The sequence below is a fragment of the Psammomys obesus genome, unplaced genomic scaffold, assembly GCF_907164565.1.
Source record: "Psammomys obesus unplaced genomic scaffold, mPsaObe1.curated_primary_1811, whole genome shotgun sequence".
NCBI lineage: Eukaryota > Metazoa > Chordata > Mammalia > Rodentia > Muridae > Psammomys > Psammomys obesus.
In genome coordinates, this window is record NW_026587216.1 from 38,834,827 (window position 1) to 38,851,330 (window position 16,504).

The 16,504-nt window shown below is 42.4% G+C and overlaps 1 protein-coding gene across 2 annotated transcripts in view; it reads left to right on the top strand.

Annotated features, from left to right (window-relative positions):
- Nucleotides 1-16,504, top strand: part of Chd7 (chromodomain helicase DNA binding protein 7) — a 168,280-nt gene that overhangs the window by 118,143 nt on the left and 33,633 nt on the right. For both annotated transcript variants that reach the window (XM_055603216.1, XM_055603217.1), the window contains exons 8-15: nucleotides 2,832-2,946; nucleotides 6,020-6,103; nucleotides 7,481-7,618; nucleotides 7,715-7,836; nucleotides 8,170-8,413; nucleotides 9,505-9,681; nucleotides 13,655-13,798; nucleotides 14,968-15,223. In XM_055603216.1, the coding sequence (XP_055459191.1) occupies nucleotides 2,832-2,946; nucleotides 6,020-6,103; nucleotides 7,481-7,618; nucleotides 7,715-7,836; nucleotides 8,170-8,413; nucleotides 9,505-9,681; nucleotides 13,655-13,798; nucleotides 14,968-15,223 (1,280 nt within the window). The remainder of the gene's footprint in view (nucleotides 1-2,831; nucleotides 2,947-6,019; nucleotides 6,104-7,480; nucleotides 7,619-7,714; nucleotides 7,837-8,169; nucleotides 8,414-9,504; nucleotides 9,682-13,654; nucleotides 13,799-14,967; nucleotides 15,224-16,504) is intronic.

Sequence of the window (16,504 nt, forward strand, 5' to 3'; positions counted from 1 at the left end):
GCATTGGTAAGTACCTCAGATATAGCATTGCATAATAATGGATATTAGGTCTTCCTTGCTCCTGATCTTTGTGGAAAAGTCTTCGTTGCTTCTCTTGTCTGATAAGACTTAGCTTTATGGCTAAAATGTACATATTTAATTATGTTAATGAAATACCAATCAATTCCTAGTTTCCCATAATTTAAAACAGTCACTCTGTTGAATTTTATTAAAGCAATATTCAGCACCAATAGGAATAACTGTAATTTTTCTCCCTAGACATGTATTAACATTGTACATTTTAAAATTGATTTTCTAACACTAAGCCAACCTTGTATTACTGGAGTAAATCTTACTTTCTTGTTTTTTCTTCCTCTCTTCTCCCCATCTGGGGGTATGGGGAGCTGGTTGTCTCTCTGTGTCTGTCTGTCTTTCAGATGACAACTTGCAGGAGTTGGCTCTCTCCTTCCACCACGTGTGTCCCAGGGATTGACTCTGGTGGTCAGACTTGGTGGCAAGCATCTTTTACCGCTCAGTCCCTGGCAAGCATCTTTTACCACTGAGCCCCCTTGCTGGCTCATCTTCTGTCTTCTTAACGCAGTACGGGACATTTGCTAAAACTGTACTGAGAACCTTTCACTAACACGTAGAAATAGGTAGAATCAATTTCCCCTTTGTACCATCTTTGTCAGCAATAGCTGTAAATATCATTTAGCTCATTTCACATGAGAAAACTTACATCTTGAAATAAATTTTATTTCAAAGTGACCATAAGCCATGTTTTATAAGGTTTCATTGAGATTATTTCCTAGTCTGTTTTTCTTATAGTCGACCCCCTCTGTGAACACTTGCCTCATGCCTTCAGTGCTCGCTAGTGTATCAGAAAGACTGCTTCTGCTTTCTTGCCTTAATTAACTAAGAGGCAGTAGACAGCTTTGACTCTGTTACTTTTCCTCTGTTTCCCTAGTAAGCCTCTATGAGTTACCACTGCCAGGGTAGAACGTGGAGTCAGTGACTGAAAATTTCAGATTGCAGTTGGCAGAGCAGGGCCAGATCTACTTGCCCAAGTACTTGTGTCCAGGTTGGAGCCGTTCTGGTGGCGTCATAGGTGTTTGTCCCTTCCTCAAGGCAAAATTTTACCTGTCCATGTGTCTTTTCTGTCAGTTAACAAGAAGGATAGAGTAGGCTGCTTCGTGTTTTCTAGTCATGGCTGTATTGCTTATTATTTACTAGAAATCTATACAAGTTGAAAGCAGAAAATACAATGTTTGTTATCTTACTACTAATGATAATTATTAACATTTTGGTGCATGCATTTGCTCTATTTTCTGTGTGTGTGTTGTGGGGGTTATATGAATTCATATCTATTTAAGGCAAAAAAAAAAGTTTAAAATATTCTTTTCTTTCACTTGACTTTAGTAGTTATTCAGTCCTAGATCTGAAAAGATATATTAGGACATAAATCTCAATAGGAAACCATTTTGAAGGATTCATCTCTGTGTGGTGGTATCTTGGAAGAGTTGTAGGTCCAAGTATCACCCTTTCTTTCTCTCATAATAATGCTGAGCCCTGAACCTTGCATATACTTGTAATGTACTCTGCTACTGAGCTGCATTCCTAGCCTTTAGTTTTCTTTTTTTTTTTTTAACCTTTTTTTAAAATTACAATTTATTCACTTTGTATCCCCACTGTGGCCCCGCTCCCTCATGCTGTCCCAATCCTTCCCTCCCTCTTTTCCTCCTGTGCTCCTCCCCCAGTCCACTGATAGGGGAGGTCCTCCTCCCCTTCCCTCTGACCCTAGCCTATCAGGTCTCATCAGGGCTGGCTGCATTGTCTTCCTCTGTGGCCTGGACTCAGGGCTTTGCTATGTCACCTAGGCTGATCTTGAACATGCTCTTATCTCTCTTACCTCCCAAGTGCTATGATTTTAGGCATGAACCACTGTGCTTAGCACCAGCTTTTTAATGTCATCCCAGAAAGAAAAACAAGATGATGGTAGCTACTGGGAGCAATGAGGGGAGGAATAGTACAATGTTGAAGGTATTGTAAAACATTGATTGTACTTTTGAGTCTTGTGGAAGGAGAAATGGGGGTTCAGAATGTGTTCCAGTTCAGGTCAAGGAAGAAAAACCTGTTCATGGCAGGTGATGAGTCTGAAAGAGATGGGAGTTGGCCAGTACGAGGTAGAAGTTATCCAGTGAGTGAGTTTGAATGAAAAGTGTTGAGAGACATTGTTCCTAGTTCTCAAAGAACACAAGCCAGCAGCACAGGGATGTGGTGGAGCTCCATCAGAGGGGCACAGGCAGGAGCCAGTGCTGCCTGCCCCCTCCGTCCTGAAGCTAATCAAGAGGGCCTATGTATAGGCTCTGTATGAACTGGGGCCACACTACTGCCCTCATCCCCAAAGGAACTGAGACTTTAATTTTTTTTTTTTTTTTAGCTTGAATAAAGCCATTTATTTCTCAAAATTGAAAGGCTCAAAACATTTCATAATTAAGGCTACCCTGTAGTGCTAATTGATACTGATGTATAATCTGTTAACTTAGGAAAATATCTCTTGTTATTGGGCTCTTTTCTGTTTGTTAGGGTAGTGGATAAAGCCCAAGGCTAGGCAGATAGCAACTTTTAAGTACTACGACATTATTGATTTTCTTTTGTTTTTCAAACATAAGTGGCTGTATTGAATGTTGCTTGGTACCGTCAGTGATCATTAAGTGGACGTGTGTGTGTGTGTGTGTGTGTGTGTGTGTGTGTGTGTGTGTGTGAATGGTATTTTTGATGATTTTTTAAAATAAGACATAAGTTAAATGATTACTTTCTAAATGTTTCCTTTTATTCTTTTATTCTTTCAGCTCTTATCTTCATTGTCAATGGGCATCGGTAGAAGATCTGGAGAAAGATAGGAGAATTCAGCAAAAGATAAAACGGTTTAAGTCAAAGCAGGGCCAGAGCAAGTTCCTTTCAGAGGTATGAAGCACCTGGTTAATGTTTGAAATGCTTTCTTTATTGAAATACTCCAAAGTTTGAATTTTAGGACAGTGAGCGAAAGACTAGCTTGCCTCACTTGGTACTGTTACTTCCGTATCGGTAACTGGTATTGCTAAAATTTGTAAATAGGAAATATCTCATCCTTCCTGTTGGCTTCATCTAGAAAATACAGGTTTTTGCAGATGTGGAAATAGCAGTGGTGGAGCGATTAATATTTTACAACAAACATGCAGCTGAGAAGCGAACACAGTCAGCAGGCGGAAGTCTGCCGAGCATAGGTCAAAAGCATCAGTAGGTATGAAGGTTTATGCTGATGGGGATATGTCACAGATGGCTGTTGCTCAAGCTTGTGCCTCTCACAGAGGTCACTGAGCAGATGCTGCGTGCCATTGCACAGAGGGCAGGCAGTGTCTCCTACCCTTGTTCTCTTTGCCCTCTGTTATCAGTTCTAGATAGAGATAGCTAAGCTGCACTGAGGAGACCAGCTTATGTCTTAAAGGGTGCTTTCACAAGCTGCTTAGCTGGTTCTCTGGACTCAAGATCGCCAACTTACCTTCCCATACCAGACAAGAAAGCTTTTTAAAAAAAAACAACACCTCTCTAACTTTGAGAGAGACTACCTAATGATTTCTTAGCTATTTTCCCGAAAGAGTTAATAAGGGCCTGGCGTGTAGCTCAGTAGTAGAATACTTGCTTGCAAGCGTGAGACTGTGGGTTCAATCCCCCCACACTGACAGGGGCAAAAATGCAAAATGTAAATAAATAAGGACTGAACTGAACATCAGCTGCAACAAATAGGATTGTAAACTGCCAACAGTTGGACCACTGCCTTCCAAGTTTGGCCCTTGGTGGAGATGAGGAGGGTGAGACAGGAGAACATTAGTAATTTGAGCCTTAGTATCCTAGAAGTCTCAGGGGTTGGGTGTGCTTTTCTCAGCCTGTCCTCGGGACACCTGCAGACCGGAAGCCCTGGGTGCCCGGTGCTGCTCTCTCTGGTCTCACCTTCCTGTTCTGCTGCCTCAGGAGCAATAAGCACTCAACACTGAGAGACTTGGGCTACTGAATGTGACTCAGTTCTCTCACCTAGGAAAATATTAGGATGGTTTTTCTTTGAAAGAGTGGTCTGGAAAACAAGACAAAACCAGGCCGTGAGTTTCTATTGCTTGTGCCCTCCTTTATGAACGTAAAGGTAAAATTTTGAGACACTGGGTAAACAGCTTCACTAGAGAGGGGAACCGTATGTCCAGCTGACCTTTTTTTTAGAGGCTCAATAGGAGGGAACAGGGGAAAGCACAATGGGAGCTTTCCCCACCCTTAAGTCATGGTCCTGTTTAGTAAATTCATTTGGACTCTGGTTGCTGTAAGTACAAACTCGTCCGTCAGTGAATTGTTTCTGACCCTAACATACAGAGTGTTAGTCTGAACCTGTTATCTCTGAGTCATTTGCTCTCAGGATGCAAAGCATTATCTTCCTGGTAAAATGGCAACTAGAAATCTTAGTTCTATTCTGAATGAGACTTAGTAGAAAAGAATACAACTCTGTCCATCCCATCCGTACCTCCTTTTATTTACATACTTGCAGACCCATCTGTGATCACTGGCTTTACCCATTTTTCAACTCTGTTCCTTTAGGGTTCTTAGCTATGGCTGCTTTTGCATGCTTTGCCGAAGCTTAGGCCTCCTGACTCTGCTGCATCTACAGTGTATTCAGGAAGTCCGTCATATACATGGTGCCATTGAGTGCCCTCATTGGGAGTGGATGTAGGGGAAGGTAGATTGAGCATTGCCTATGAAAGCTCCTGATGAAAAGGAAGTGGTTCTACAGAGAGCCTTTGCCATCCAGACCTAGCTTGTGGAATATTTTACTGCTTGTCTCGTGTGTAAATAATATGTGCATGCCATTTGCCTAAACCCAGAAGCTTGGGCAAAGCTAAATTCATCAGTGTGTTAACACTTTAAGTCAAATGACCGATGGAATGTGTCCTTACTGCTGCTCTCCTCTGTGAAAACGCCGAAGGCAAACAGAAGCACATTTTTGTATCTGCTTTTTGTTTCATAATTCATGACCCAAAGCACGCAAGTTGGATGTTTTCAGTGGGTACAAATAGCCAGAGTGGTTGTCTTCCTTGAACACAGTGTGTAACTGACAGCTCCCTTTTCAAGGGATGGAGAATGACTGACTCTAAGCTGCCTTTTGCATGTGAGCATTACGCGATGTTACTAAGCTAATCTGTGTGTGTCTTCTAACTCAGACACGGATGTGGGCTTCTTTCAGTGTGACAAGGCCTAGAGCTTCCAATGAAGCTGCAGCCTGTTCTTTCATGTGAACTGTAACGTGCTCGAACTGTATCCTATTCTTGTATTCTTTCTAAATAAGCAGTATCACTCTGCTTTTGTAAATATCATTAGAATATTAGTTAAGTAACTTTACTTAGGGTTCATTTCTTTGTTTTTTTTTTTTTTCTTTTACCCAAACACTTAGTGTTCAGTACAAATAAGATATTGGAATGTTTAAGATCAGTGGGACGACTGTAATGGGATACAGATGCCGGCTGGCAAAGGTTTCCAAACACCCCGACGTGCTCAGTCAGTGTGGAACCTGCCGGTGTCGGCGTTAGTGGTATGCTAACCTGTACAAGGCTCCTCACAGCATCCTGAGTTGCACTTGCACGTACCATGTGTGGCTCTGACTCTTTGCTGCATACTCCCCTTTCAAGAATGCGAAATGTATTGCATGCCATAAGCCTTTTGGATTGCCCATTAGTGAATTGTAATTTCACACTTCATTTGAAATATTCTTAAACATTCCCTCATAGTAAAAGGTTTCACACAGTAATTAAAATACCCAGTTAACAAAGTCTGAGAAGTTTGATTTCCTCATGGGGAGTGATTTTGTTAAATTGTAGCATTTCAATTAATATAATAGAGTGTGTCAAATACAAATTTTGTATTTGTGACCCAAAATATTATTGCCTAATGAAAAGTGAAATAGTGTTTCTCTGAAGAAATGAATAAGCATTTTAACTTTTTTTATTTTTCTTTTTTGGAACAGATTGAGGATGATCTTTTTAATCCAGATTATGTGGAAGTTGACCGGATAATGGACTTTGCCCATAGCACAGATGACCGGGGCGAGGTAACAGGAGCTCATTTGGGTTGCCCAGGGTGGTTCAGGCAGCTCCTGTGTGCTGACAGAAGGGATGAAATCAAGGCCTGGTCAGAACCTCCCTCCACATGCTCTTGGTCTTTGTGTAACTGAAACTTAAAGATCTCTTATTAGTTCTGTGACTTGATAGGGCTGAATATTTTTTATGTGTGGTCTGAATAGTTTCACTCTTTTCAGTCTGAACTGCGTAAACATTTTCACAGCTCTATGCTGATCAGTGAAGACCTCAGCAGATTTCGTATGTCTGTGTCGTGTAGCGCTGTCCCCCTGTAGAATTGACAGCACACCTATAGCGGATTGGAGTTTAGCGTTAGTTGGCACTGAGCACCCTCAGTAGCGCTGGTGAACTTCAGTTGGTGGGGGACTAGAAAGACTTATCTTTGAGACCCTAGACCTGGCTTTCTTGTGCCTCTGAGACTAGAAAGGAAGCTGGTAGGGAGGTGAGGATGAGACAAGACTGAGGACTGAGCTTGTCTCGGTTGCCGTTGGCCTCTTATCGTGAGCTCTCCAATTCCTGGCCTCTGTCGAGGTGAGTTTTCTGTGTGAGTCCTTCGCTCTTGCCGAGCTTGGAAGAGCCTTCCGGGAACACCCTCCTTTACTCTAAACTTCAAATAATAAAACTTGCAGTGTTTCAGAGACCGTGTGTTCGATGCCATCTTCACCTTTGTCGTATTGCTTAGTTGTCCATAAAAACCTGTCCCATAGCACATTTACATTGGCAGCAAATATTTTTGACAAGCCAGCGTACCTTGATCTTGAACTGCAGATCAACAGACTCAAGTCTCTTCTAAAGGAGACCAAAAGGAGAGTTCCTGCTCACACAGACCACCCAAAAAATATTTTGCCCTTCATTCTTGTAGAACTCAAGTTCATTATGTTTTAATACGACTAAATTCAAACAGCATTTTCCCCTGAAGGAAGAAGTAGATTGTCCTAATAAATTTGTCTGTGTTTCACTCTTCAAGCAACTATTCAGTTATATAAACAAATGTACTAAGATTATTTTTGTACTATAATAAATCCAAATCAAGTATTTGATGAATAGTTGGATCAGATAAAAATTAGTTTTTGATTTGGCTTTTTGCTATTCATTAGCTATCCTTGATACTCGGTCATGAACCAATGATTCAGATAAAAAGCTAATTCTTTTTTCTGTTAATACTCAATAATACAGTTTCCAGTGTATACTGGAGGCAACTTTCGGTGGTTCTCGTTTTAAAATGTGGTCAGTTCAGTCTTCCTAATGCCAGGGGTTGTACTGATCAGCAAAACAGAGCACATGTCGCTTCCTTAGTATATAACGTCTGCTCGAATGACTCTAGTTCTGCTTTGTTTAAACCTGCTCAGCCTGTGACTCACTATCTGGTAAAGTGGTGCTCACTCCCTTACGAAGACAGCACTTGGGAGCTGAGGCAGGACATAGATCCAGTGAAGATCGAAGAGTTTGAAAAACTCATGTCCAGGGAGCCGGAAACAGAGCGTGTGGTGAGGACTGACTCCTGGTGAAGGGTTTAATTTGGGCCTAGCACAGTGGTGCAGTCTTGGAGAAACCACTAATGGGATTTACTATATTTGGAACAGGAGCGACCTCCTGCTGATGACTGGAAGAAATCGGAGAGTTCCAGGGAGTATAAAAACAAGAACAAACTCAGGGAATACCAGTTGGAGGGAGTAAACTGGCTACTTTTCAATTGGTACAACATGTATGTAAAACATGTTTCTCTTTACTTTTAATAAATGCTGTCCTTTGTAGTATTAGAACTATTAATTTTTTTAAAAAAAGTAAATAAGATTTTTTTGCTGCAATATGTTTTTAAAATTCAACTGTTGGGATGCACTTAAGTTATTCATTAATTAAATTAATAACAGATCTACGTAGAAATATTTGTTTCTTAGAGAATTTTCTTTGAAACATATTTTGCTGAACTAAGAAGATAAAGTCATATGGGGTGAACAAGTATTTGTAGTATGTATTTTGTGAAAAGAGAGCAATAGCTAATACTCATTAAGCTTTCCTGTATTTTTCTTTCCCAAAGGCGAAACTGCATTTTAGCAGATGAAATGGGTTTGGGAAAAACTATCCAGTCCATTACATTTCTCTATGAGATATATTTGAAAGGAATCCATGGCCCTTTTTTAGTAATTGCCCCATTGTCCACGATCCCCAACTGGGAAAGGGAATTCCGAACCTGGACGGAGTTGAACGTGGTTGTGTACCATGGGAGCCAAGCTAGCCGTCGGACCATTCAGTTGTATGAAATGTACTTCAAAGATCCCCAGGTAAACCTTGGTGGGGTGACCCTATGCCTGTTGTACAAGTTTTAGGGGGTTGAAGACTCAAATCTCTGACATGGGAATGCCTTGAGTTTTGCTGTCTTGAGAAACTTGCTTGAGATCCAATACATGTTTGCATAATGTTTCTATATCTGCGAATACCACATTTTATATTTTAGCATTCATTATTGTGACTACTTAATTAGAAGGAATAACTTTTCTTAACACTTGGTGACTACAAAACTCCATGATATATTAATAGCTTGGTTTTATTTTGTATGCCTGAGATGATATCAAACAAACAAACAAAAAAAAATGAAAATACTGTGACCAGAGAGCGAACATATTATACTATGACCAGAAGTGAAAAGATATTAAGCATTGTAAAAATTCCAGTATACAAAAAAAAGGGATTTATTGATACTTTGTTTAGTAGGAGTTGCTCTAATTTTGTTTTGTAGTTACCTGCTTGTAATTATTGCTTAATATTAGCAATAAAGTATTATGCATACATGATAGATGATACATGCTAAACCACGTGTAAGTTTTAAGCAGTAGCTGCTGTCCTGTAGTTGGAAATAAGGCAAATGTATACAGACTCTTTAAATCAAAAGTGTGACCTACAGTTAAAAGAGGAAAGTACTAAAATCTGTATTTATCTTTAGATTTGAGAAATAAGGTACATCCTCTTCAGATTTTTTTTCTACTTCAAATATTTGGCATTTTTAAAGAAATATTAATAAAACAAGTAGAAAAATAAATTAGAGAAACTTAAAAAAAATTCAAAGTTACCTTAGCACTTAATTTCCTTTTAGATTCTGTGGGTTGTAGCTAGACTGGATGCCCCTAATGGCACTTTACTACATGTGATCTGTGAGGAAATTTGACCTAGCACTTAGCCAGTTTCTTTTAGAAAGGAAATGTTTTAAGATTCTGTTTTTACCAAAATAGCTGTAGCCTAAAAAGTAACCTGGAAACAGACTGTGCTAACCTAAAATACAGAGGTCTCCAAAGGTTTAAATATTAGCAGCTTTTTTATATCCTCAGATTTACTAACATAATCACTCCTGAGTAATAAATCTGTTTTGTACCTGTAGGGTCGAGTGATAAAGGGGTCCTATAAGTTTCACGCCATCATCACTACGTTTGAGATGATTCTGACTGATTGTCCTGAGCTGCGCAATATTCCCTGGCGCTGTGTGGTCATTGATGAAGCCCACAGGCTGAAGAACAGGAACTGCAAGCTGCTGGAAGGACTCAAGATGATGGACCTGGTTAGTGATGATTGGTGCTGCCTCCAAGTTTCCTCATTGTCACTCTAGTCTTTGAATGCTCTTCCTGTGAAGGGCCGCTGCAAAGCCCGTCAGTCCCCCAAACTTAGAGCTGTCAGTTCTAAGCCATTCAGAACTTGCTGTTGCCTTCTTCATTCTTAACACTGATTTCTGGTATCACAGCAGAATATGGTCATGCTGTTTGTACCAACGTCAATTTCAAGTATTTGCCATGTCATTAACTGTCAGACCAAGCTCTGCCTCAGTGATAACAGTTCAGCTACATTCCCAAGCATGTGGTTTTGTTCCACTGGGCCAGTTGGTAGATGCCCGCTGTCAGTTGGTTGGCTGGGACATATCTTCAGATTATGCAGATGCTAAAAAGTTTGGGATATTGAAGACCTCAACATTTGTCCTAGGGTTTTAAACAATGCTTATTCTTATTTTTCCAAAGAAATAGCCATGTCTTCCTACTTTGGTATTCTAAGATTTTTCTTTTCTGTAGGAATAACTGCTAGTGGCATGTTGTATGAAGAGCATTATTTGGGTATTTGCTATGCCTGCTGTGTGTATGTATGATCCTCTGACAGACGTTGCTACAGGTTCTGTTGTCCTTGAATTTCTTCTTGCCCAATAGGTTGGAAGATAGCATGACCATTTGTCTGCCCCTCCCTACCCTTCCTTTACACTCATTTACTTACGTGTCGAGGTCCCACACATACCGTGGTGTTGGTTCTCTCTGCCTCGTGAGTTCTGGCGAGTGAACTTAGGTTGTCGGTTTGGCAGCAGCTACCTTCACCTGTTGCTGCCATCTCACCAGCCCTGCTTCTCATTTTTAGTGTACATTTGAATAGGAAAGTTGTTACCATTTAGAATGTATTGGCAGATTCAGTTAACTTAACCTGAAGAGCTGCTGTAAGTTGATAGGATCTTTTGTTATTGGGAGTAGATGAGGAACCCTTCTGCATGTTCGGGGCTGTACACATTTTACTAAAGACTGGAACTACTGAAAAGAACCTCGGAGCTTTCTGTCACAGCTTCTGCAAGGGGCTAGCCTAACCAGCCATTCTTTTAATTACAAACAGGTGAAATCTAATTTTGCTAAAAGGAAGATGTCTGAACATCTGACTGATTTTTTTTTTTTTTTTTTCCTACTTAAGGTAGTGTTTCCCATAAGGCAGGTCAACCTTTTGGTAGCCAGTCTGCAAAGCAGCATGAACGTTTAGAGAAACAGAGAAAGGCCCTGATGTGGGGTCTTAGCGAAGGAAGGACTCCTGGCTGTCTTTGTTTCTGCAGGTGACAGGGACTCCAGCAGTGCAGGGAAGTAATCCTTTAATTGCGGGTAAACACAGATGTTCAAGACATATCTCACTGTCTCCAGAGCAGGGGTGTGTCTTCATGGTGATCCACTAAGAGATGTTGTATGTCCATTTCTGAAGGCTTAAAGTCGTGTGACTGAGCTGAGCTTGTCCTAAGTTATGATTTAGTATTAATTTCTAAGTCTCAAAATAGTAGATTTCACTGTAAAATACTGTTTTGTTTTGTGTGTGTGTGAGAAAAAAATATTTATCTCAACATCAAAAAACTTACTTGCCTTTGAGATATTTACCTTTCATGCATAATAGCACATAGGGAAATAATAATGTTTTCCTCACTGAGTAGGCAGGAGGCTGAGGCTGTCCCTTGCAGTGTGAGACCAGTCCTAGGGGTTCTGGCTGTCACAGCCAGTGTGCCTGTAACACATTTTGAATAATGCACTAGGAATCTCGAGTGACCTGTCTCAGGAGAGATGTTTTTAAGGTGGAAGATGCTGTTGTTCAAAGTCACAGTACCCTTGTATTGATGCAGTAGAGAATGGCTGAGTGCTTGGTGCTTAAATCCTTACTGTGACATCATTTGAACCTATACTCTTGCCATAGTTAACTTGTGAGGAGGAGCCCTGTCCAGGCAGGGCTGGAGGTCTTAGCGATTGCTGTTACTTGTACTAGACTGGGTTGAGTTGAGCATGTGCTTGATGAAGGTAATCTCCAAGTCCAAAAAGAAGATTCCTGGGTATGTGTCTGTCCTGTGACAAAGGCAACGGAGGTGTGTAGGGCTAATGACCGTTGACACAGTCCTCTGTAGGAGCTCTTGAAAGGAAAGCCCCCAACAAAGAGGGGCTGCCGTAAGGTTCTTTTAGGTCTTTGTTGATTCTGTTGTCTCTGCATTCACAGGAGGCTCCACATAAAAATGTGTTGCTAAAATGAAATTAAGTACACATCCTCCATCTGTACCAAAGAGAGCAAGCATGTTCTTGAGGCAGATGCATCTCCACCTGTCTGCTGAGACTGGAGGAGATAGTGCCCCCAGCCCAAGACAGGCTCCTCTACTTACATAGAGCGTTTGAAATGAGTGTTTCAAAGTAGTGACGTTTAAGATAAGTGCTCAGAAATTAAGCCAGTAAGAAAGGGCATAAGAAAAGTCCGAGACAGTCAGCCCAGCAAGGCTACCATTCCTTCACTGCAGTATCTTTCCTCACTCTGTGACTGCATTTTCAAACTCTCTTGGATAAAGTCATCCAGGACTTTGGTATATCAGTGATTGTGGTCTGTGAAACTCACCAGTCTAGAAGCCCTGGATTCATTTGCGGATTGTGCTGCTTTCTGAACCTAGTGATGATGGTAACCCATCCATCTTTAATCAGACACTTCTCCAAGAGAGGAAGAAAACACCAAACTGCTTCCCCATTGACAGACAGAGCTGGCAGATATTGCCATCACGTAGATGACCTCACGAGGGTTTAGTGACTGTATGTTCTGCATGGTCAGATATCAGGTTAAATCAGAATCTTATTTTGAAATCTCCACATGGCTGCAGTCACTTTCTAAAATAAATTTGCTGGGTTATACATCACATACCCAAACAAAGACGAAATATTAAGGCTTTTAAAGTTCATAAGCTCAGGCCTAGGGGTGTAGCTCAGTTGGTAGAGCCTAACATCCACCAACCCTTCCATTTTCTTGACCCCCAAAGCAGGGCATATGTCCTGGCAATCTCAGCACCTGGAAAGTGGAGGCAAGAGTATCATAAGCTTAAGTCCAGCATGGGACACATGAGACCCTGTCTTAACTTGTGGGTTTTTTTCTTAAGGACTGGGAGGAAAAGAGGGAGGAGAAATCGCAGTCTGGATGTCATATATGAGAGACGAGCAATGAATGAACAAACAAATGAATGGACAAACGAACGAATGAAATAAGTTAGCATTACTAATCCTGATCAGTCTAAAGGGCCTCTCTGTTGCTTGTGTCAAAGTAGAAAGAGAAGGCATAGTTGCATCAAGACCTGGAGGAAGGAGCTCACAAGCAGGAAGGCTGGCTAAGGAAAAGTCTAATGTGCTTCACAGACACGAAGTTAGAAAGAGCATTGAATTTTTAAAAATGATTGTGGTATTTAAAACTAAGCCACCTCTTGGTAGCTGGGAACTTTTGTAGAACAGAGTCATTTTTTCAGGTGCTGTTACATTTAGAGGCACTTCTTTTGTCTCTACAGTGAGTCATGCTGGAAGCAGATGGAAAGGTGAGGGTCCTGCTGTTCTAAAGAATAGAAAGGAGCATGTAGCTGAGTCTAGGGACTTTAGGAAAAACTACAGTGGAAGGGGAAAATAAAACACCACTTAGGAAACTTAGGGAGACTTAGGAAACCATCATCCTTAAAACTCAGCCTAGCAAACTCAGAAGAAAGAGGAGTGGTGGGGCATTTGGAAAGGGTCTACAGGGTTTGGGATGGGGTTCTCTGTGTTCTGTGTGGTCTCCCAGAAGCAGGAACGACACATGCCCGTATCGCTTTCTTTGTTCTAAGTTCTACACATGATGTGCGGTGGATTCGGGCCCCCCATGGCAAGCAGAAGTAGGGGAGTCTAGATGCAGAGAGAAAAGTGTTAGCTGTGAGAAACTGTGCTGTTCCGGTTTGGCAAGTTGTTCTCCTCGCGTCCTTACAGGAACACAAAGTGCTGCTGACTGGGACCCCGCTGCAGAACACTGTGGAAGAGCTCTTCAGCCTGCTTCATTTCTTGGAGCCAAGTCGCTTCCCTTCAGAAACAACCTTTATGCAAGAATTTGGTGATCTGAAAACGGAAGAGCAGGTACTTCACCCTTCACCCTGCCTTTCAGTCACAAAACTGAAGATGAACCCGTGAAATGGCAAAGCTTTGGCTTTTGTGAACTTTAAGCTGGAAGGATTCTGTCCTACAAGCGTTGTGCATTCTTCTTTAGGGCTTGAAGTCATCATTACAAAGCTGGTCTTGTTTGTCCCTTGGCCGTTCCCTCTCCCACCCCTAACAACCTGTTGAGTTTTTATAGGCTGGTTACGTTACAAACCCAACTTTCAGGGAGTCCTGTGCCGTCTGGGTTAGTGTTTCTGGAGGGTGTACTTCAAGGGCAGTGTCAGAAGCTCCTGGAGTTGTGGATCCACCTGTTACTGGAATTTTGGTTCCTTGCTTTCATCTCTGAACCACACTGCTTCAAGCCTATTTATTTTCATTTCAAAATTAGAGGCCTACCTGGCCCAGCGGATTCCTGGGAGAAACCAAAGGGCTTGTGTGTGAGAAACACTTGGCCGCTGTAGGCCCCGTAAGGGTGTACTAACTCATGTGGAGCCTTCTGTCAGTGAACCGGCAAAGAGCTACACCTCACTGAAATGAATGCATTCATGAGCTTGAAATCTTGGGACTTACTTGCCCTCTTTCCAGCCTACTGGCCCAGGCCTCCTGATTGAGTTCAGAGTTGGGTCCGTTTAGTTTCTCTTCTGTAAGATAACAACAGTATCGTGCCAGTCAGTGCAAGAGAAAACCAGACTGAGACTTCTCTGTCTGGTATGGTCATCAATGCCGAGTAATTTTTCTCAGCCCCTCACCACATTCATCATCTCTTTCCACAGAGGAAAGAGAAGCATAGAACCAACCCTCTGACGTTGCCCTTGTTCCTTTCCTATTCATCCCCATGGCTAAAACAAAAGGAAAAACTAAATAAACACACCCCCTGCCCTCCCAGCCCTACTCTGAGGTTTTCAAGCCCTTCAAGCTCTTCAGGAGTTCTGAATAAGTAAAGTTTTCTCTTTGACATAGGCCACGCAGCCTTCTTGTACGTCTCTTATGACAACTCCAAGTGTAGCTCCTTTACATTCTTCCTAGGCTTTGGAAACTGAAAATGGATACTAAATAAATGAGACAGTCTTCCCTTTCTAAAAAATGCTGGAATGTTTTAACACACAAGCAAATGGAGATACCAGTATTGACATGAGGTCCTTTTTTAGGTGCAAAAACTACAGGCTATTCTAAAGCCAATGATGTTGAGACGTCTCAAAGAGGATGTAGAAAAGAACTTGGCCCCCAAAGAAGAAACTATTATTGAAGTTGAGCTAACAAACATTCAGAAGAAATATTACCGAGCCATCCTTGAGAAGAATTTTACATTTCTTTCCAAAGGTGGTGGACAAGCTAACGTACCTAACCTTTTAAACACTATGATGGAGTTGAGAAAATGCTGCAACCATCCCTATCTAATCAATGGTAAGCCTGCCCACCTGGAGCTTGTTAAAATGGAGGTTGGTACAAGCTTCAGAAGCTCCCCTCTGGCCCTGTGCTGAGGCCCTGTGCTCTCGCGGTGTGTGCTCATCACAGCGCTGTCCGCTCGTGGGGGTGTCCCCCTTTGGTGGTGGCCAATGCTCTCTGGAAGCACCAGGCCACCCTGCCTGTTACCAACCCCCTTCATCAGGAAGCGGGCATTTGCTTCAGGAACAGATGTTGTCTGCAGGGCCCAGCCTGCTGCTAAAGACAGAGGAGCCCTGGGAGGTGTTTTGGGGGAGGGGAGTTTGAGCCCAAAGCACTTAAGAGCATGTCCATGGGGGCAGCCATTGGCAGCTACTTGAAGTGTGTGGTGGAAAAGTGGCCTTAGGTCCCTTGCAGTCTGGAGGCTTTCAGCATGTGTCCCCTAAAGTGGGAGGGGATATTAAAGTTTTGTTCATTATATTGTCCGTTACTGATAGCCTTGCTGTTTTCTACTCCATGGTGACATGTGACTGGCTCACACGGGTTAAATGCTTCACATACTTTCAGAAAACTGTTAAGATGATTGTGCCAAGACTGTGTGAGCATAGCCAGTAGGGAACCAGCAGGATGTGAAGGGATTGAGTTAAAAGTCCCAGAGGAAGATGGCATATGAGACAAGGATTTTGCCAGGCAGGACTAGAAAAAGAAAGGATGCTGAGGCTGAAGTCCTAACACATCCAAAGACAAGAACAAAAGGGTTCCCACCCAGAGTGCAGCAGTGTGTTTGAACAGAGGGACCGTGCCCCTTGGATAGAGTGGACCCTGCAATGAAGCCCTCAGATGGGGTCATATGTTACTTTGGAGCCAGACTGTAGGTGGAGGAAAGCCACAACTGGTGTCTGAGCTGAGCACTGGCTCGAAATGTGTGCACTGGGCTGAGGCTGTGCCTCAGTTGGCAGACTGCTCACCAAGCCTGCACAGCGCTCTGGGTTCCATCCCAGCACATAGCATGGGCAGGCACGGCAGCACACGCCTGTAATCCCAGCACCAAGAAGGCAGAGGGAGGATCAGGAGTTCAGGTCCCTTGTCAATTCTGTAGCAAGTTTGGGGCTAGCCATCAGGGCAGGAATGGGGTGGGGCAGTGTGGGGTTCAAAAATGAAAATAATAGACTGCTCACAGCAGTCTCTAGAAAAGATGGAATGAAGGACAGTCAGACAAGCAAGCAGAAAAAGAAGCTGAAGGGCTGAGGCTCTGCTCTGGGCAGTTTCTGTTGTGATGACCGGCCAGCCTGGGGTACTGTG